Genomic DNA, 21937 nt, shown 5'->3' with positions numbered 1-21937 from the left:
TTATTCATTAAGGCAGTTTCCAGTGTAGAGGCTGGAAATAGGGAAGGGAGATGTTTGTATGAATTAAATTTGTTGTTTTTACTTGATTTGGGTTTTTTGCTTCCTATTAGATTACTGAGTCTCAACATTTGAAAAATTATAAAGCTATAGATTTTTTTAATTTTTCTAAAGTATTAGAAAGATTATCTTCCCACTGTCCTTGCAAAGTGGACATCTACATATCAACCGTAAGTCTTTTCAGAAATATTTCTGTAAATTACTCATTTTCCAGTTGCCTTCAAATCCACATTATATTCATATTAAGACATTTCAGTAAATAAACAGACATGAGAAGTGATCACTTTTTACTGGGTTTCTCCAGGAATGTGGTGAATATTTGTAGACCCTTTTAATGTTAGGCGAATACATGATTTTGACTTCCTATCACTTCTTTCTTTAAAGAATAGTGGGATTTTCATTTAATTTTGCAGAAGAATTTAAAATTGGCCGCTGAAATGGCAGCAAGATAGGCATAAATAGTTTTTGAACATAAGCTGCTAGTTGCTATAATTTGGCTTTAATTATCTATAAATGTGTTTTTAGAATTTTGTTCAAAATATTTGAGATTATGCAGAAATACACCTTATTATTGTGATATATTTGACTCATTTTTATTGTAGGATTAGTAAATTATATTTCATTTCAGTTACATTGACCATTTACAGTACCATTTACAAATCTTTAATTTGTGAATGTTAAATTCTCTAATACCATATTCAAGATGTTTTATGTTATAAATGAAGCAGAGATTTAGTGTGGTTGTCTATGACTTTTACATCTAGTTTCTTTAGGGAAAATTAGATTTTAGTTAAAGGTACTAATGTTGCCAGAGATGTATTTTGAATGACTGACTTACCCATCTTTGCCTCCTTTCTAAACCCTTTGTTTTCTCCCTGTCCTACTCTAGGGTTGATTTACAACAAAGCCAATGAAACTTAAGCTTTAAGACCCCCTCATTTATCTCCTCCAAATCCTGGCAGGGACCATGGTAATTTTATATTGTTAATTCTGTATTTGTTCTCTTAAAGAGGACCCTTCTAATTATATAAGCTTTTTTATACACAACCTATGTATCCAACATAGGATTGTATGTCAAGATTCTTAGTGGCACAGCAGAAAGGACCAAAAAGTGGTGGGAATAAAACCTTTTTAAAATCAGAAATCGTACAATTGATGTGAGAAAAAGAAGGTTATTTTTCTCCATACAGTTTGCAAAGCTGTATCAACAGCTAACAAAGTCTCTGCTGATATATCATGTATTTCATAAAACCTTACTCTGTCTTCCTTTATCATTGTGCTGGTAGGCAGATTCTCTTCAGCTTTTCAGCTCGTGTACAAGGAATAGAATCATGGGCAAATTTCAGAAAGGCAAAGACATTTACCTCTTTCACCAGCCTTGTTTTAACAGTAGTGGGCAAGTAATGTGCTGGGAGAGGACAACTTGGAATGGTCCACACACTTGTGCTTTGGCAGCAAATAGTCATTTTATTCCTCACCCACCCCAAAGCTGGTACTAGGGTAAAGCATTTGAGGCACCAAGGAGACAAAATTTACACCTGAATCTGATAAACTACTAATTAAAAACTTATCTCCCTCACCCCCAATTCTAAAAAAAGAACACCTAATGACTTCGTGTTGTTTATTTAATAAACCATTTTGTAGCATTAGAGGCATGATGTCAAGCAGATGTCTATCTAATCACTGAATAAATCACTTACCAGCTTTGAGATCCTGGGCAAAATAACTTCCCTGAACCTTATTTTCCCCAATTAATAAGGCCATAGGATTTAAAAGTATATACCTATAAGGGCCTTATAATATGGTAAGTGCCACTGAATGCCAGCTCCCTCCCTGACAAGGTTCTTGTTTGTACATGTCCTGCAGCCATGCCCTACGTGTGATATGCCCAACTGGCTACTCTCACTTGATTGAAAAGTATATGATTGTCAAACTGTATTTTCAGAGAATGATGAGGAACAGGAGGCACTGCCATCTCTGGATAAACCTGGCTGGTACTCCCAAGGAAACGCTGTCCACCTGTATGAACTTCTGAAGAAAATGACTGGCAAACCTGAACCTAAGGTATTTTCCAGTTGCGGAGGAGTCCTCAGCACCCACTAGCAAACATAAGCAGTTGTGAACTAAAACCATTCTCAGTACATTCAGTTTATTCATCTGTGGGGGAAATCATCTGCCTCTGCCTATCTGCCAAATGTCTCCTCTTAAATGTTTAACTAAGGCTTTCCTTTATCAATGTCAAAGCTGTCTATCTGTGATAGAGAAGAACAAGGATTCCAAGCAGGGCACCACAGATTTAGTGAGTGTATGGGTGTGTAGGATGCCTGTGGAATGTTATCCTGATAACAATCCATCCAAAAAGTGTATGTAAAACAACTGAAATTATGCCACAGACTAGCCTAGAGATACTCTTGTTTTTGACAACATAATCATGTTGTTGATGTTGGACATTGGTGCATTTCTAACAGCAGAGCCCTTTCTTCTAAAATCATTTTACCAGAATTTCCATGAGCTGAGAGATCATGGGATAACAGAGCCCTGCTTCATTGGCTGTCACCATGTCACAGTCCCCTGGGGACTCCTGAGGGTTAATGGATGGAGCAGTCTGACTTGCAGATGCTGATTCTCTTATCCCTTAACTCTGTTTTCACATCTGAAAATTGAGAGGTATGAACTCAGTCAATGGAGTTTTGCCTCAGATTACCTAGGGAACTTTCCAGATTCTACATGCCCAACTCCACTCTCATAGGTTCTGTTTCAGCAGATTTGGAGTTGAGCCTAGAAACTCTTGAAAAGTGGTTGTGATTTGCACTTTTAATTATCTCTAACCTACTATAACAAGTTGTCTAATACCTCACCAGCTCTTCAACTGCAGGGGCCATTTTATTAATAATTGTAAACATATATATAAACATATAAGTTCACTTCTTTAGGAAAGTTGAATAAAATCACTTATTTCACCTTATGCTCTCTTCCACCTGTGAATGTGTTGTATAACTTCTTAAGACAAATCTGGCACCCAGTAAATCAAATAAGACAAGTTGATGGTCACCTGTGAGGTTACTCAAAGAAGTTTAAGATGTTTATGCAATTTTTAGTTGTCATACTCTGATGCCTGTTGAGAATTTTTTTTCTTCCTTATATGAAATAAATGCCACTCTCTTTTACAATTCTATGCCTCAAACAGCATCTGTTGTCTGTCTATAGGTTGTTTATTTTGGTGACAGCATGCATTCAGATATTTTCCCAGCTCGTCACTATAGTAATTGGGAGACAGTCCTCATCCTGGAAGAACTCGGAGGCGATGAAGGCACAAGGAGGCAGAGGCCTGAGGAGTCAGAGCCTCTAGAGAAGAAAGGAAAATATGAGGTAACTGTTTCCTGTAGTTCTTTCCTTGAAAGAAAAATTTTTATGTCTGAAAGTTAAAGTATCTTTATACTATATGACTCCAAACTTATCCTGGTCAGGCTGAAAACCATCATATTTTTTAAAAATGACTAATAATTTGAAACTTTGTATTAATTTTATTGACTTCATATTCCATTTATATTGAAAGCAATAAATAATAATGCCATCTTCATTCCTTTCTAAAAAGTAAATACTAAATAAAATTATAACAAGTTATGTTTTAACTATACTTTAGACATCATCATAATAATAGATTAGAGAATTATTTTCATTGTAGGGAAAAAATTATTTTTCTGGGTTGTTCTGTTTGGGCTAGTTTTCAGATAACAACCAATTGAGCATATAAAAATCTAGTTTCTGTTTAAAATAAAGGATAATAATGAGGGAATATGATTCCTGTTCCAAAAATGTAATGTGTGCCCAAAGCCTATTTGTAGATTCCTACAGGGTTTCAAAGTTTTTATTTACTTAATAGACAAAAAAATTATGAGATTGAACATTAATCACCATTTTAACTATTCTGTTCTCTTGTTTCAGGGACCAAAGGCAAAGCTTCTAAATACTTCATCTAAAAAATGGGGCTCTTTTTTTATTGATTCAATTTTGGGACTGGAAAATACAGAAGACTCCTTGGTTTATACATGGTCTTGTAAGAGAATCAGTACTTACAGCACTATTGCAATTCCAAGTATTGAAGCAATCGCAGGTAAGGGGGAAAATACGTGTAAAGCTTCACCCGTTACTAGCCAATAATGACCAGTACTATAATTCCTGTATTTAAGAAAAAGAAATCTTCCCACAACATTGATTTTTCTTTGGGGAAAACATCTTCTAGATATGGCAACCTAGGTAATTAGGACCAGCACTTCCGTGGGAGGCAACTACAAAAGTTCGACATTTTTTTTTAAAAGTCAGCTTGGAGGCATATTATAAAATTAGGGAAGAGTTATACCAGGACAAGCTGCTAAGGAGGGCTAGTAAGGTGAACGTGGCATTTGAGGCTGCTTTTTCCCCTGGGTATTTGCTGATTCCAAACAGGGCACCAAAGAGGGTGAGTGGGCCTTTCAGTAACTTCATAATTAACAGGAATAGGAACTGGAGGAGAAGGCCTGCCCAAGGAGAGGTGGGTCTGGTGAACTCTCTCTATATTGAGACCCTGAAGGACTTTACTTTAAAATAAGAATAAATTGAAAAGAAATCTCCATTTTCACAGGAACTAAAACTCAGCTTGAAATCAGCTGAATACCTAAAATTGAATTGAGGAGATTCCAGATTATTAGTGCCCCTGCACACCTGGCAGAAACAAATATAGATTCTCTTTAGAGTAAAGTAACATCATTCTAGGCCTCAAATTATTTCTAAAAACAATTCATATAGAATTCAGCACATAATGGAAAATAGCTGGGCACATAAAGATATGAGACCACACTAACAAAAATAACCATGTTTATCATAGTCAAATACACAAAAGGAAGGAATGAGAAATTTGGCAGAGGTTAAAAACTATAAAAAGAATGGAGAGTCTAGAATTGAAACATTTAAAACACGAAATTAAGAACTTAACAGATGAGTTTAACACTGAATTAGACACAAATGAAAAGTGACTTAGTGCACTGAAAATTAGGTCAAAAGAAAATATTTGGAATGAAGCAATAAGAGAAAAATCATAAAAGATACACAAGAGAGGCCAAGACATAAAAGATATACTGAGAAGAAGTAAGATTGCTATACAGCCAGCCTTCTGTATTCTTGGGTTTCACATCCTCAGATTCAACCAATTGTGGTTAAAAATTATTCAGAGAAAAAAACAATAAAACACATACAACAATTAAAAATGTTACAAATTTTTTAAAATACAGTATAATTATTACATAGCATTTACACTGTATTCAATATTATAAGTAATCTAGTGATGATTTAAAGTATACAGGAAGATGTATGTAGGTTATATGCAAATATTATGTCATATTTTGACTTGAACATGCACAGGTTTTGATATCCACAGGGGTCCCTTTGCAGATACTGAGGGGCATCTGTGATTGGAGTCCCAGGAGATGAGAGAATAAGCCAAAATCAATAGCTACAAACTTTTCAAAGTGGGGGAAAAAAATAAGCCAAAGGTTTAAGAAGCCCAAATAAATGAAACAAAATGAATAAAAAACAAATTCAGAGTTACCTGATAATGCCAAAGATAATTAAGAAATATTAAAAGCAATCGAGAACACAAATATAGATTGATTGAATAACAGATTGACATCTGACTTCTCAGAAACAGAGAAGGGTCAAAGACAATAGAATAATAGCTTTAAATTGCTGAAAGAAAATGATGTGAATCTTGATGGAATTCTTTTTTTTTTTTTTTTTAGACACAGTCTTGCTCTGTCACCAGGCTTAGTAAAATGCATTTAACCATGCCCAGCCATCTTGATGGAATTCTATACCCAGTTAACATTTTAAATAATAAAAGTAAAATATTGGCCGGGTGCAGTGGCTCATGCCTGCAATCCCAGCACTTTAGGAGGCCGAGGCAGGCAGATCACGAGGTCAAGAGCTCAAGACCAGCCTGGTCAGCATGGTGAAATCCTATCTCTACTAAAAATACAAAAATTAGCCAGGTGTGGTGGCAGGTGCCTGTAATCCCAGCTACTCAGGTGGCTGAGGCAGGAGAATTGCTTGAACACAGGAGGCGGAGGTTACAATGAGCCAACAGCGCACCACTGCACTCCAGCCTGGGTTACAGAGCAAGACTCCATCTCGAACAACAGAAAAAAAAGTAAATTATTTTTAGACAGAATAATGGAGAACCTGTGTGTCCAGAAACCTGCACCAAAGGAAATAAAGATTGTTGTTCTCCAGATAAAATTAAAAATAATTGATATTGGAAAAGACTGAAGATGCAAGAAGGATCTATATGATACAAGCATATGGTATAAGTATAAAATAAAAAATGAATACTTACTGTTTGAAACAATAAAAATTAAAGTCCCGTGGGATTTACCTAAATAGAGAATTAAAATGCCTGACAAAAACAGTATATATATGCCAGAGTAGGGCAGGTAGAATTAACATGTTCTAACATGCTAGAATTACACAGTTAAGGATAAGAGTATGTTCAGTATTGATATCAGATATGTATGTTGTAATCTCTAAAATAACTGTCAAAAGAATTGTGATGATATACATACCAACCTAATATGTAAAATAATTTAAGAATCTAAAAGAAAACAAAGGAGATGAGAGAATATTAAGAATCAACAAGACAAATTGATTTAGTAAAATGTTTAATTTAAACCTGAAGTAATTACATTAAATATATGTGACCAAATACTCCAAGTAATAGCCAATTAAAAAAAAAACAATACCCAATTATAGGTGGTTTATAAGAGATATTTCTGAGACATAAGGATTCAGAAAGTTTAAATAATCAAAAGATGGATGAGGTAATGCTATGCTAACAGTAACCCAAAAAAAAAGAAGAGTGGCTACATTAACATGAAAGAAAGTAGATATTAAGGGGAAAAATGACTCGCATGAGAGAGATCACTTCATAATTATAAACTTTTAGTTTTCAGAAATACATAACTGCCATCTAAGATACTCAGAAAGTCCCCTTTCTCTCAGGTCAGGTCAGAACTTAACCTCCCATTTTCACAATACCAAGAAACTGCCTAAAAAAGAAAACATCCACTCTGCTTTATACAGGCATATGCTTTCCACTTGGATTCTTAGTTTCCAAGTTTTCTTCAGCATTTGGCAAACGGTTTGAGGAAAAACACAGCCGAGTCTGGTTCTCTGACCCTTCCTTTACAGTGGATTCCTAGCCCCTCAATTTTTGTCTTTGGCAAGACTGCCAAAATCTCTACTGGTTTTTCTGCTGCTTGTAGTGGCCCCTACCCCCAGCCAGAACTCCAGCACCAGAGGAAAAAAGCTGAGGCAGAGTGTTAGCTCCTGTCTCCGCTGGTTCCTCCTTCCCAGGAATTGTGTCTCCTCAAGTCTTGCTTGCTTTTTTAGCTCTCAGTGACTTGAGTCTCATGTTTATATTTTATTCAGATTTTCTAGTTGAAGTTAGAATTGGAAGTCTGGTTAATTTTTTTGAACTTCAGATTCTTCTTCCTTAAATTGAAAGTTGCCATGTTGTATGTATTAAAATTCTTATTTCACTAAGCTTTTGAAGATTATTCTTAGTAACCCTATTCCTGAGACTGTGAAGAAGATTATTAGGTCTCATTCAGCAGTGACTTGATACTCTGAGTAGGGCCTGGGAGATTTCTTGTTAATTTTTATTCAGATAAGCCTTCATATTTTTGAATAAATTTCTGAGCAGAGAGTATTAAAATTAAACTCACTAGTTAGAGCTCTGGAGATGATCTGAGATATCTCTAAATGTGATTTGACTTAAACATTATTATAATAGGGAAAGATATCTAACTCTTCCTCCTAAGTGACCTTTGATAGACCTTTTCTGTGATATGGGAGAAAGAATAAAATTAAATTATTTTAAATGAGATAGGAAGTGAAAAATAACCTGATACTTCCCCTTTGCCCTTAAAACCTTTTTATATTCATGTAATGTTTCTCTATTTATGGATGTAATGTTTCTCTATTTATGGATATTCTGTTAGACATGGTTATCTCATTCACATTTAAATGCCTAGAAGCCATTTTTATAGCTGTTGTAAAAGTTTGTATTTATTAGCCATATACATTACAATCATGGTTGGTTTATACACACTTTTAACCTTATATATAATAATAGCTACACAGAGACCTACTGAAGGGGGGTAAAAGAAATATTAAAATTTTACAACTCAAAAATAGCTTTCATTATCAGTGAATATCAAGTTCTGATTTGTTTATGAAAGGCATTCAGAGACCTGTGCAATAATCAAAATTGGTTTTTTTTTTCCCTCTCTACAGAATTACCTCTGGACTACAAATTTACAAGATTCTCTTCAAGCAATTCCAAAACAGCTGGCTACTATCCAAACCCTCCATTGGTCTTATCAAGTGATGACACACTGATAACCAAATAAGTTGTCTTTACTGAAAAATGAAGTGAAGACCCATATATGCAGTTTTAAAAAAAAGAGTTAATTTTCAAAAATTACTGTAAAAGGCTTTAAGGAACTAGTTTTTAATGAAAATTGACCAAGAAGTTGATATTTGTCCATAGATCTCCTTTCTATAAATCATCTTGATGTCTAGCAACTCTTACTATATTAAAATTTCAGTATCCTAGAACTTAGAACCTTATTGATGTTTTCTATACAACAGTTTTGAGATTAGAATTCATCTGGGGATGGGGACACACACACACACACACACACCACACGCACACATACTGTCTTACACATATGCCTAGTCCAGTGGTTCTCAGAGTGTGGTCCATAAACTAATAGCATAGCATTACCTGAGAATTTGATAATGCACCTTTGCAGATCCCACCCAAAACCTGCTGAATCAGAAGCTCTGAGAGTGGGGCCTACCAATATGTGGTTTAACATGCTCATCAGGTGATTCTGATTTACCTTATAGTTTGAGAACCCACTGGCTAGACCATATCCTCCAAATACTGACTTAATTGGTCTGGGTAAATATAGCTGAGCATTGTTACCATTTGTATGCCCTAGGAAAGTGCAGCCAGAATTGAAAACCAACTGATCTATACCAGTTCTTTCAATTAATAGTCAAGAACAGTGAGTCCAATGAGATTAAGTGATTTTTCCAGGCTATGAGGTTTTATGCTATTCCTGTATTTTCCAAAACAAGAAAATATAAAGACATGATTTCTTCTCTGTTCATATAGTAAGTATGGAACAGAGATGGTCTAGAAGTCAACTATCTCAACCTCCATTGTCACCCACTAGGTTTTTTTTTTTAATAATGTTAAAGACTGTTTAATTTACTTAATCAACTTTAAGCCTTACATTCTCAACTGGGGACAAAAATTGGTTCTTGGGGTGAAAAAAAAATCTTAGATATGGGTGGTAGACTTCCAAAATCATCCTATTCAACAAAATGTAATTCCTTAGTTTTAATTTATCTCATCAGGAAGAAATCTGTAGTTAAAACTATTTAATTTGAATTTGATTTCTGTAATTGGAAAGGGTAGTAATAATGAACAAAAAGTTTGAGAAAAAAATGCTTTAAGGGATTGTACAGGTATACTACAATCCAGGACTGTTGTGTTCTATGTGCTATGTATAGTCAATATTAGTAGCTATTTGTTGCAAGATACTTGGAGCCAAATAACATTTGTAGTATACATTCCTGGCTACTGTTTATTGTAATTTCATTCTGTCTGTCATGGGCAGTATTAGAAAAGACACTGATTTTCAGTATCTGGTTTTCAAACACTGTCATTATTTTACCTGGATTGTAGTGGAGGATTTAGCATATCGATGCATGCAATGGAAAGAAAAGAATTTTGTTAAAATTTGTAAATGTTCAGATAAATCCCAGATACACTGTGGGATGAGTATCTCAGGGTAGGTAAAAAAAAAATTACTGAAATTTTTCCCTAACAGTAGCTTTGTTTGATATTTAACAATAAGTATAGGTGATATACTTGAAATTTATTTCCAGAATGTCATTGGAATATTACAATGAGCATAAATAATCAAGCTTAGGACTAACTGAAAGATGCTATCTCATGTATGCTTTAAATAGATAACAAGTTGATTTCTTTTCAAAATAAAGCTATTTTTCCTTATCCATGTTTATTCTGTAAATGGCAAATAATATATCTTTAAATGCTTATAAACTACTGTAATAATGAAAAATGTGAACTCGAAAATAAGAAATTAATTGCGCTTTTGGGGCCACTGAGTAGTGACAGGGGTCCTGGAGGCAGAATTCAGCTGTCAGAAGTTCTAGTCTTCCCTTTATCGTTCTACCTAAAGACCCTGAACAAGTTATCACCAAATTCGGCTTCACTTGTTTCCATCTTTTAAAAGGAAAGGCTTAGTTTATTTCTAAGTTTCCTTCCTTTCTAGCAGTCAGTATTTCTTCTAATGAGTTTTTTTTTCTATAATTAGAAAGATTGTAATTAGACTTTTTAAATTTTTATTTCATTGTTTCTAAAATGTGCCAGTGTTTCTGATTTGATATGATGATTAAAAATAATCATCCAAATGTGGCACCATAAAAATTAAAAAGAAAATTTAAAGAAGTTATATGACGCAAGAAAATCTTACAAATGAGCAGAAGACATGTTTAATATTCACATACAGGCAAACATTCGTAATCTAAAGGACACCTAAAAATAGATGTAAGGGAGCTGTGGTTTTCTTTGCTGGCCACTATTTATCACATCATTAGAGGAAAGATCTGAATGGCTGAGTGACCAAATGTTTTGTCAGAGTCTGGTATTTGGAATACTGAGGTAGTAAAAACTTCAACAGAACCATGAGTAGCAATCTCAAATCAACTTCTGAGTTTGTTGAACTCTAAACTGAAATCAAGTATTATTTCCCCACCAATGTTCATACCCAAAAATAACTTTCAATACACATACATGTTTAGTGAAAGTTTGAATGAAAATAATTTATAATAATTATTTTGTAACAAATCAGCATAAAATGGAAAGTCAAACTGCCTCTCTGGATATAATAATGTTGACTGAATGTTAGAAATACATGGATAGCTTTTTAAAAACTGCATTTTTGGAGTAACAGTCCCTTACATCTTTGCAAGATTTGAGCACAAGAAGACAATCGTGAGAGTTGGTTCTAGATTGGTGCAAGACTGGAATACACTTGACTGTTTTTGTTAAAGCCTGGAGGGCATACCAAGTAATTCACACAGTATGATCTTATTGCCACCCTTGAAAATCCCTGGGCATGGTCCAGTCCACATAGAATGAATTCAGAAAGATGTCTCTTGTTGGTCTCTAGAACTATCCTCAGAAATAATAGTAAAATAGTGGTCATGAGTGCTGACTCCTCACTAGGCTACTTCATGTACATTGTCTTGTTTACTCTCTACAGCAACTGTATGAGATGTGTATAACTATTAAATTGTACAGATGGGAAAATCGAAATTTAGGGAGATTAAATACAATGCTCGCCCTACATTACATTAAGAGACAGAGCAATACATGAACCCAGGTTTGATCCTCAAAAATCATACTTTTAATTACTTGATACATAATGTCTTCCAATATTAAATCGAGACTGGGGCAAATTCTCAGCCCAAAACCATACTTCAATTTAGCAACAGTATCATGCTAGGACAGAAGAGATTAAAGGGTACACAGGCTATATCCTTAAGTAATTCATAATTTAGCCAAATATATTAAAACAAATAGCTGTAATATAAAACTTACCTAGAAGAGTAAAATAGAAATCCAAGAATAATAGGAGTCCTAAAGCATAGGGTCTGCTCCTCATGGAAGCCAAATTGATCAGTAAGCAGGCCTACTCTTTCTTCGTATTCTGGTTTAAATGTTCACCTTAACTACTTCGTAAATTTCCCTCACTGGTGCTGAAGTAACCAAATGGATAAAGAGTAATGAAAAGTCATCTTTGAGTAAACTTAGTGGAAAATGGGATATCTGGGCCTGTAGGGAAGTTGGGTCATTACTTACAATGACAACTGGAAAAGTACACAGACTGCTTGACAACCAGTCAACCAGTTTCTTGTACCACGTACCTGTTGACAGACTCTCAGAAAACAAGGGGTTTTTGGTTTTTTTGTTTTTTTTTTTTTCTTTTTCTTTTTTTTTTACCTTTTTTGGTACTTTGGTAGTGGTATTTCCTTGGTAAAGATCAAAGTTTAATAAAGCTTAACAAAGTTTAATAAAGAAAAGAAATAAATTACTATCTAAATGTATTAAAAGCAATCACCAAGTTTAATCAATTAAAAATAAATATTCTCTTAATGTAACAGAAATGTCAGTGGTTCCTTACAATTCTCAGCAGCTAAATTCCGTAAGTATAACATTTAATGTCCTTTTGGTACATTAAATGTTCAATGCCTTTGATGAAGAGAACAAACTTAATTTCATTCATGTGTAGCACATATAAAGATGACATAAGTAAATTCACATGTTAATCCGTAACTGGATGGAGTCCTGTATTAAATGAAGTGGTAAAATATACCCCTCTCAAAGGCTATTCATGAATGATTAAGCATAACCTTCAACTGAGGCCTGAATACTCACGTCAGTAGGGTTTTTGTTAACGTTTTTATGCCACGTTTAGGATGGTTGTGATAGAGTGGAAGATATGCTAGCTTGAAATCAGAAAACTCAACAGTCTGAGACTTGCATCGTAGTCAATTTAATTTCACTTTCTGGACCTCTGTTTATTCAACTATTTAAATGGAAATAATAAAACTTGTGTTACAAGGATTATCACAGTAGTATGAGAGTGCACTTGGAAGCGCCTGACATATCCCAGATCTTTTGAGGAGATTGTCAAGCCAGGGAATGTGTCACTGAAACAAGATCAAATATCCAAGGGTTAAATAGTAATTCTGTAGGACAGAAACTCAATAGTTTTAAATATAGTTAAGGGGTTTTTTTGTTTGTTTTCGTTAATCATGAAAACATTTAAGGACGCTTGAGTTAACTGGAGATAAAGCAGCAGCACCAGGAGAAATGGAGAGAAGATCCTAATAAGGTCAGAGAAGCCTTTTATAAGTGTCTGGCTTGAACTGAATGCCCAGAAATGGAAGCCCAAGGAAACTGTGAGAGGATGAGGGAAATTACACAGTGTCACCACTACTCACAGGGCATTATAGCCTGAGCAGACTAAAATAATACGTCTTAGGTTACCAGAGAATGGGAGAACCTCTTAACTGGTTTGGAGGTCCACATAAAGAATTAGGGTCTAGAATTAAGGAAGAAAAAGCAGTACAAAGAAATTATGCAGGGATATAGCAGTGATCAAATTGGTTGGTAAAGGAAACCTATAAGATGCCTAATAAAGTAATTTAATGACTAATTTTATTAGACTAAACAGAACGGAAACCATGCTAACCTGTAACAAATATGTGGCACCAGCCTATTAGAGTGAATGCTATTGGTTAGACTAAAGCAGATAATAAACCAAGTGTAGGAAAAAGGACATTTTCTGATTATGTCCCGAACAGGCCTAGAAAAGGTATAATGAGGCTTGAAACAGGTGGTTGACAATGCAGAAATCAATCACTGAATTGAAATGGTAAAATGAACATTGTTAGGGGAATTTAGGATTAAGATGGATGGAGAGCTGCAAAAGAAAACCTAGCTAATACTTAAAATTCTCCAGCCCTAGAAAAATCTACTCAGCAAGAAATTGCAAGTAATAATCACACAAAGAGTCAGCATCTATTTAACTGTATGTTTAATTAATTTTCTAACTCAAATGAGAAATTTGGGGCCATTTATGTCAAATTTTTGCTTAGATGGCTACAAATACTTGGCAGTTCATTTTCACAGATTTTGCAGCATCCCTAAATTCCTCTCTACTATAGAGAATGCATTGGTATTTATCCAATAAACCTTAATGTAATCGCTGCTATACAGCATAACTATCATTACTGGTCATTGAAATTGTGATACCTGGTATCACTTGTTTCTAGACATTTTATTTCATATTTTCCTGGTGTAAGAAAAGAATATAAGTAGCACTCAGAATACACAATAATTCTTCCAAAGATCTATCTTAAGCTCATTGAAAATTAGACCTCAGAAGGCACAGTTAATATAAATGTAATGAACAAGGATGGTGCATAGATAAGTTTTCCACTGAAAACAGTATTTTAAGTGATACTATATGGTGTTTCAATTACCACCAAAAACTGCACTGGTTATATAGAAAAAATAATGCTCATGAGTATGCAGTTGCAGTTAGGCTCCTTATTTACCATTTTCAAACGAAGAATCTTGAGAGGTTTGATGTCTACTGCCTTTTTTTTTTTCTTAACTTTCAGTATGATAGTTACTGGTATCATTTGATAACTTCAATGATTTCCCAACCTTAAAATTAATCTAGACAACACAGAATTTTTTATTTTTTTTATTTTTTGGTGAAAACAAGAAATACAGTAGTGACATTTTATTTTTCCTTCAAGCACATGTGAGAAGACAAAAGTACTAATGATCATCATTGAATTTGACAGAGAAATTCTACTAGTACTTACACTGTTTAGGAACATAAATGTCAAGTACATTACTAGGGCAAGAAATATCAAGACAACAGAGTTATATTTTTCTTTTTGAGGTTACTTTCACAAGACATAACAACAATTTGTAAAATATTCAGACTATTCAAAGATCACATTCAAATTATATTTCTAAGAATAGAGCCATATATGAACAGAGAGCAGAACAAGCTAATATATTAACGAATATTCACTGAAGTCTTTATACTGCACAGGACACAAATTTGGTATATTTTTGCACTTGTCAATTAAAAGCAAAAAGCAGGCCTGTAAACATTAATTTTGTCATAGGCTGAAATGGAGAAAGGAAATGGATTTTACTCAAAAACAATGACATAAGGAGCATATACCATTAATCTTCCACACATATAAAGGTCACTCCTAGGATAATCGAGAGAAAGCATCCAGAGTTACATTTCTGTTTACAAAAATCTACTTGTGAATTCAAGGACTTATGAAAAATTGGAGGAAATCCCTCCAAGCATACTATTTAAACCCCAGCCCCTCTTCCCTGGAAAGCACCTCAGGGGCCTCCCCTCCCACCCCTGATCCTGCAGGGTCTTTCCTGTGGGCCTTTCCAAACCCACTTCACAGCAGGCTCATATCTGCTTCTGGACTTTTACTCAGTTTCCCAACCTAGACTAACCTCTCCACTGTGTGTGTTCAGACCTCCTAAACCCTCAGGGAGCTTAGGGCAAGGCCTTCAAAACCGAAGGGGAAAAAGGTGATGGTGGACGGTCTTTACCGCCACACATCCTCATAACTAAGACAGCCCTGACAGCATCACTGTCTCACCTACTGGAACTTGTCCCTGAAAATCCACACAGACGCTACACATTCCCTTATCCCATACAAGAAGGCTGAAGACCTTCCACAATGCAGGCTGCAGCCTGCTTCTTCATTTGTTAGGAGCAGGGAAGGAAATGCAGAAGCTGAGAAATGAGGGCCATGAAAGCCAGGCAGTAGGATAGAGACCCATGGGACAGCAGGGCAGTAACAAAATCATACAAAGAAGGCTGACCCACAAAATGCTATCCTGGGATCATTTCCAAGCAGTCCAAGGCCCAAAAAAGAATTGCCAACTTCAGAAAAGTGGAATGAAAATAAGTTTTGGTTGCCTTCACTCAAATCCTGTTCAGGACCTGTCTTGAACCCATCACTGTGAGGCCTTTCTCTTTCTCCCCAGCTTCTCAAACTAAAAGTTCAAGAAATACACAGCTTTTGGTAGAATGGATGGTGTAAAGAGATAAGGATGTCAAAATCTGCCTAAAAGAACACTGCCTATAACTAAACAACCTATATGGCTCTCTTTGAAACTTTCAGACCTTGCTAAAAGAAGTGGGGTGGAGGAATGAGGGCAGTAAGAAGTCTGGAGTCCATTTAATCATACCTTTTTCTCTCTGAACACAATCAAGAAGAAGGCAAATTAAACAAAAGCCTGCTTTGCCAGTTTTGTTTTGTTAATAAGCTGAAACTGCTTCAGAGTGAAAGGGAAGAAAAGAAGGGATAGGAGGGAGAGGAAGAGGGGGATAGAGAGAGAAAGAGACAGAGAGAGAGGCATAACAAGTCTCACATTCCAGAAGTATCTCTTCCTCGGTGCCCCAACTGGCAACTTTGTCATATTCAGAGTGGGTGCAGATGGGGAGAAGAGGGAATGCCTAAAGAAGCTGCTCAGATTAAGGGTGGTTTGTTGGCTAGGAGTCAGAAAGACGAAGCTGGAGGAGACTGTGTTCCAGCCTTGCTATGGACACTCTCGCATATGACTGTCCATCCTGGTGGTAGGGGTTGTTCCTGTGTGCTCCCTGGGAGTTAAGTCTACAGATAGTTCCTGATGAAGCAGACAATGGTGTCCTGAGCAAAGCTCAACCAGAAGGTGACAGCAAGTAGGGGTGGGCTTCATACTCACCAGTAACTGGTCATGATGTGGAGTAACCAAAGGTATAGGAAAACCAACGTGATAACATAGAACACTTTTCATCTATTACCTCATTCATGCCTAGCAGTCACCCACCAGCTACCAGCTTGTTCTACCAGATAACCAGTAGAGTGGATGGCACAAGTCCAGGAAGGCAGCTGGGATCCAGTTGGTGGTAATCTGGAATGTCCAATGTGGGTTGATGGCTAGGTTAAGATACCAGTTTCATCTTGCAGTGGTAAAACCAAAAAAGCTTACCATAAGTACATGGGCATCAGGTACACAGCCAGCACAAAGTATGAAGCCCAGTCAGTTATTTGTGAAGATGTATCAAGATTATTTGTGGTACACAACCACTTACACTAGGAGAAGACCATGGTCACAGACAGGGTCCAAGCCATGCAAAGAAAGGCAGTATGGTACAGTATATCTATAGTATCATATGCTTGGCACTGAAGCCATAGAAGGCCATGCACTTGAAACATGTTAACACATTGCAGAAAAGCCTGAAGGCCCAGAGGAAGAATGGCACAAGCAGGTAAGCCAACAATCTTGCAACTGATTACTGAAGATTCAGAAGAACCAAAGGAAAAGATAATCCACAGTATGAAGAGAAAGCAGAGGGAAGACTACATGCTGTTGGCCAAGCATAGGTCCAAGAGGAGGTGGTAAGGAAACTTGTGCAGAAGCTTCTCACAGGAAATTAGCCAGACTGGAACCTGAAGGATCTGGAGCTCTCCACTGGCTGCCTTGGTGGGCCTCGAATTACTCTGCGGGGCCCTTCACCCATCAGGTAGTATTGTAAGGGATTGGGCCATATTTCTCCTTTGATAATCTCTGCAATTCTGTCGAATTCTAGAAGGCTGTGGTCTGAGAACCAGTTGAAGAAACTAGGGATGGTGTTCCCTTCCCGGTTTCTGTGGATATGAGCCTGGGGGTCTTGGCCTCGGTGCCAGCGGATTGGAGTGGAAAGAGACACAACCCGGCCTGAGGATCTGCGCTCATATTCCTTGACAAGCCCCTCATTTCGGAAGTAGGGATTGCTTTGAAAGATGAACTTGAATTTGCAGCCTGCTCTGGGGTGTTTAAGCTCCTCCACCTCTAAATTGATCATGTACCGCAGCATGTCTTCATCTTGGCCACTGATCATAGGTGACAGCTGGGGGTGGTTTCGAAAGGCAGTGACCCAGAAACCTGGGATATTTTGGATAATGAAACTTCTGCGCTGCATGTGGAGCCTTCGCATGCGGCCAAACTTGCGCTCAAGCTGAAGGAAGGCCCTGTCAGCCTGGGCATTTACGTTTGACAACTCTTGATCGATGGCCTCCAGTGAATCCATGCAGTTATTGATCTTAGGGGCCCTGGGCCGTGTCTCCTCTTTCACCCCTCCTGCCAGCTTTTTTTCCTTCTGCGCCGCCTTCTTTTCCTCCATCACTGCCCCTGCTTCTCCCTGCTTTTCCAATGCTGCTGAGATGGCGCACTTCCTAGTCGTCACTTCCTTGGCCTTCTTCCCCAGTATCATCTGAGACCCCAACCGCCCTGTGCCACAGGCTTCTAGAGCCTTCTGCCCAGCAGGGCCACGGGGCTCTCCAAGCTGACAGCCATTTTTCTGGCTGTTGTCAGCGGCCACGGAGGCAGAGGCTGCTTCCAGACCTTTCGTAGAAGGTGGCGCATCCTCCTGCCCGGCTTCGGTCGCCGCACCGCCGCGACTCCCGGCAACTGGGAAGCGGAGGAGGGGGCCACAGTCCACCGGATCCCGCGGTGCACCTCCCTCCGCAGCGGTCTCCAAGCTGCCCCCACCCGCCATCACCTGTGTCGCCTCGGTTTCTTCATGGAGCCCTTGGCACTGGTGTACGTCCGGATCTCCTGGGCCATGGTCGGGGGCAGCCAGGCCGCCGGTTTGGACGAGAGGGAGCTCGTTGTCCCCATCCAGGACGCTCATTTTGGTGGAAGTCAGACTAGCGAGAGAAGGAGCTTCCCTTGTCCTTCGCAGCGGCTGCCTCTGCCGGAAACGTCTAGCACCGCCCGTCTTTTACTCGCCGCGGTGCTACCATGGCAACCGGTGACGTCAGGGCGGCAGCGTCCTAACATCGCGCGAGAATTCCCTGCGCCGGTGACGACGCTTATCAATCCGCCGTATTCCTTTGTCTTCTTGTCGCAGAAAGAATTTCATCAGTCTGGAAGGGGAGTTCGACGCAAGTAAATGGGTGTAGACCAGACTCAAACATGTGAGAACTGTGTTAATGTGCATTTCTAAGCCTCTGAATGAATTTCTAAGGCACCTAAGCTATTGTTTCTGAAAACGTTTACTAAAATAAGGGTTATTGTTTATTCAAGTCGTTTCGTAAGGCTGCTCATGAGTAGGAAAGTGGATTCAAGAACTCACAGGCCTTCCTTATTTAAGGTATGGATTCATGGCTATTACCAAAGAATTTAAATAAGCAGAGTTTGATTTTTAAAGAGAAGTGTTGCTGTGTTTAGTGTTATTTTTTAAATTAAGGAGCAGCTGAAAGGGAAGCTTCTCTCATTCTAACAAGACAATAAAGGAATATTTCGATTTGTCTTACAGATTTTAAAGTTTATATAATTTAGCCAACATCAACAAAACAAGCGGACAGTATTTCCTCCTTTAACTAATAAAGAGTAGCAAACTGTGACTGGCACACGAGCCCAAATTTAGGCTTTTAAGCGTTACCGAAAGAAATATTATCTCAGGAGATTTTAATATCTAATGCACATTATACGTTCTTTTCCTCAGGTTACAGTATTAATCTAAAAGTGGTTCCTGCTTCATAATGCTTGTGGGCATGAAGCCAGCAAATTTTTGCCAAAATGTGTTTATATTGTAATTCACTGCAGCACAGGAGCAATAATGTGCCTATGCAGGCATCTATGCTCTTGTATCTTAAAATATTTTCTCTGAAAGTAAGGTTGGTTATTGTCTATTCGAGTCAGTTAGCTCATACAACTCCTTTGATAGTGATTATCACTACTATATATTATTTTTTGGAGTGTGAAAATAATGGTGTTAATCGTTAGAAAAATGCAAGACCAAAGGGAAGTTAAATTTTGCGCATAATGTCTTAAATTTGTGTTTGAATAAACAGTTATGATTATAACTCTTTGTAAAAGAAACTCCATTTTGAGAACCCCAGATTATGATGACTTTCAAATACAGGCTAGGAAGTACAGATTTAGAGAAAAAGGATTTAGAGAAATGCAGCATCCTGAGACTTCTCATGAGGAAAGAAATATAGTTCTGGTTCAACTAAGAGTAAAATAGGATGAAAGGTCACTAGCAGACAGTACAGATAAACAGACTGCCTTGCCTAGACAGCCTACCCAAGGACAATGTGTCAAGAATGAACTCTTTACTGCCTGCCAGCTAATCGGTTATTTCATAAGAAACATGCAAACAAGACTCACACACGGAGAGCAATTATTTTTCTCTCTCCTCTTTGTCTTAATAAACGCTCTTTTTGTGTTTGTGAGATTAAATCAATCTATTGATGCATCGTCTTTGTAAACAAGTAAACAGTGTGCTGTAATTGACTTTGTGACTCTGAGTTATTGGCAGTGCTCTGTTTCTATTCCAAAGAATCTTTGCACTGTTGAAGTATAACTCTTTCTCCATTATAACCTGAGCCAAGGTGAAGAGAAGCAGTGAATACTGAATGAAAGTTACTTTTCTATGCAGGAGGAAAAAGTAAGTTGGCTATTATATAAATTTATATAAAATTTTAAAATTACACGTGAACTTCTTTTTCTTTTTGTGTATGCCAAATTTTTTTTAAAGATTTGTATCTCTCTGACTCAAAGCATCCCCATCTCTAGCTTTTATTAGTCCTATTACCTGAATCATTTTTCACTCATAACCAGCTGACCATTCTTTAAAACTCAGTTCATGTAGATTGTACTAGGCATTTTAAATACATTACATTTTATAAACAAAGACACAGCAAGCACAGAGAAGTTAACATCCCCGTGGTCACATATATATTGATATTAATTGGCAAATTGCCTCCTCCCATCTTAATTACTTTACCTCCTTCCTTACTTTGCCATTTTGACAGTCCTCTGAATTTCTGTATAGCCCTTATGACATATACCATACAACTTAGTACAGTCATGTATCACTTAATGACAGGGATTTTGTCATTATGGAAATACCATATAGTACATCTATCAAACCTAGCTGCAAGAGCCTACTACACAATTAAGCTAAATAGTATATCATGTTGCTCCTAGGCCACAATCCTGAACAACATGTTACTGTACTGAATACTGCAGGCACTTGTAACATAGTAGTAAGTATTTGTGTATCTAAACATAGGAAAGATACAGCAAAAATAGAGTATTATGATTTTATGGTCTCACACATGTATATTCAGTTCGTCTTTGACCAAAATGTTATGCAACAAATGACTGTAGTTATTTATCCTCTGCTTTTTAAACTTCTTCGTTGTTTTAAGGTCATTTTCATCCCAGATAGATAACGATTACCTCATAGCAGCTTCTGTAGCATCTATGATAGTATAGCCCAGTTACTATCTCATAGAATGTTTTAATGAATCTTATTTAAGTGAAAATTTAAATTTAAATAAAACTTTTAAAAGATTTTTACCAAAATGAATAGTATGACTATCCCTGTGTTTCATTTTGAGGTGGGTGGATATCTATAGTAGCTGTAAGTTATATTTTACATTTTTTGCACATTTGAATAATATATATTTTGTATACAGTAAAGTCTGTTCTACTGGAAATTGGCAATAAACCTTACTACACAGAAAAAGATACATCAGTGACTTATGATTCTATGGAAAAATTTCCATAGAAAATGACATGAAAATTTATGAGGTAATTTTTACTTGCAAGGAGATATTTAATGGAAGTTCAAACATAAATTAATAGTCAAACAGGAATGACTTTACTAAAGTATACAGTAAAGGTTGGAAAATCTGTGAAATATCTCCTATTGCTACACCCTTGACCAGCAGTTTCTTTTTCAGAATGATATAGTTTCTGGTTCATAATAGCTTACATTCATTTAGTGTTTTCTACATGCCATATACTTGTATGCATTTAAATGTGTATCTCATTTAATTTTCACAAAGACCCTGTGAGGTGATATTATGACCTCCACTTCACTTTGCCTCAGCAGGAATTGAGGCAATGAGAAATGAAGTGGTTTATCCAAGATCACACAGCAAGTGGTGGAGCCACAATTGGAGTGAGGTAATCTGACTGGAGAGCCTGTGCACTCATTCATTGTACTATTCTGCAATCCTACACAACCTATAATATGAAAATCTGCCTTCTTAGAAATAAGACTATATGACCATCCCAATTTAATGTTGAACTTTCTTCTTTATCTTCTTTTCCTTTACCTGTCTTAGTCCATTCAGGCTG

The 21937-nt window shown here is 36.9% G+C and overlaps 2 protein-coding genes across 3 annotated transcripts in view; one reads left to right on the top strand and one right to left on the bottom strand.

Moving 5' to 3' along the window:
- The window catches only part of NT5DC1 (5'-nucleotidase domain containing 1), a 152320-nt gene extending 142143 nt beyond the window's left edge, over positions 1 to 10177 (top strand). For both annotated transcript variants that reach the window (XM_074397582.1, XM_003938643.4), the window contains exons 9-12: positions 2003 to 2121; positions 3265 to 3426; positions 4003 to 4171; positions 8383 to 10177. In XM_074397582.1, coding sequence (XP_074253683.1) covers positions 2003 to 2121; positions 3265 to 3426; positions 4003 to 4171; positions 8383 to 8498 — 566 coding nt within the window. In that variant the 3' untranslated portion in view covers positions 8499 to 10177. The remainder of the gene's footprint in view (positions 1 to 2002; positions 2122 to 3264; positions 3427 to 4002; positions 4172 to 8382) is intronic.
- Positions 10178 to 14452: 4275 nt separating this feature from the next.
- Positions 14453 to 18585, bottom strand: TSPYL4 (TSPY like 4). Its single transcript, XM_003938645.4, has one exon. It carries the CDS (start codon positions 18468 to 18470, stop codon positions 17232 to 17234), a length of 1239 nt encoding a protein of 412 aa, XP_003938694.1. The 5' UTR covers positions 18471 to 18585; the 3' UTR covers positions 14453 to 17231.
- Positions 18586 to 21937: the final 3352 nt, after the last annotated feature.

The sequence above is a fragment of the Saimiri boliviensis genome, chromosome 4 (assembly GCF_048565385.1).
Source record: "Saimiri boliviensis isolate mSaiBol1 chromosome 4, mSaiBol1.pri, whole genome shotgun sequence".
Taxonomy (NCBI): Eukaryota; Metazoa; Chordata; class Mammalia; order Primates; family Cebidae; genus Saimiri; species Saimiri boliviensis.
The sequence above is the reverse complement of the archived record's forward strand: the minus strand, read 5'-3'. Positions and strand labels throughout refer to the sequence as shown.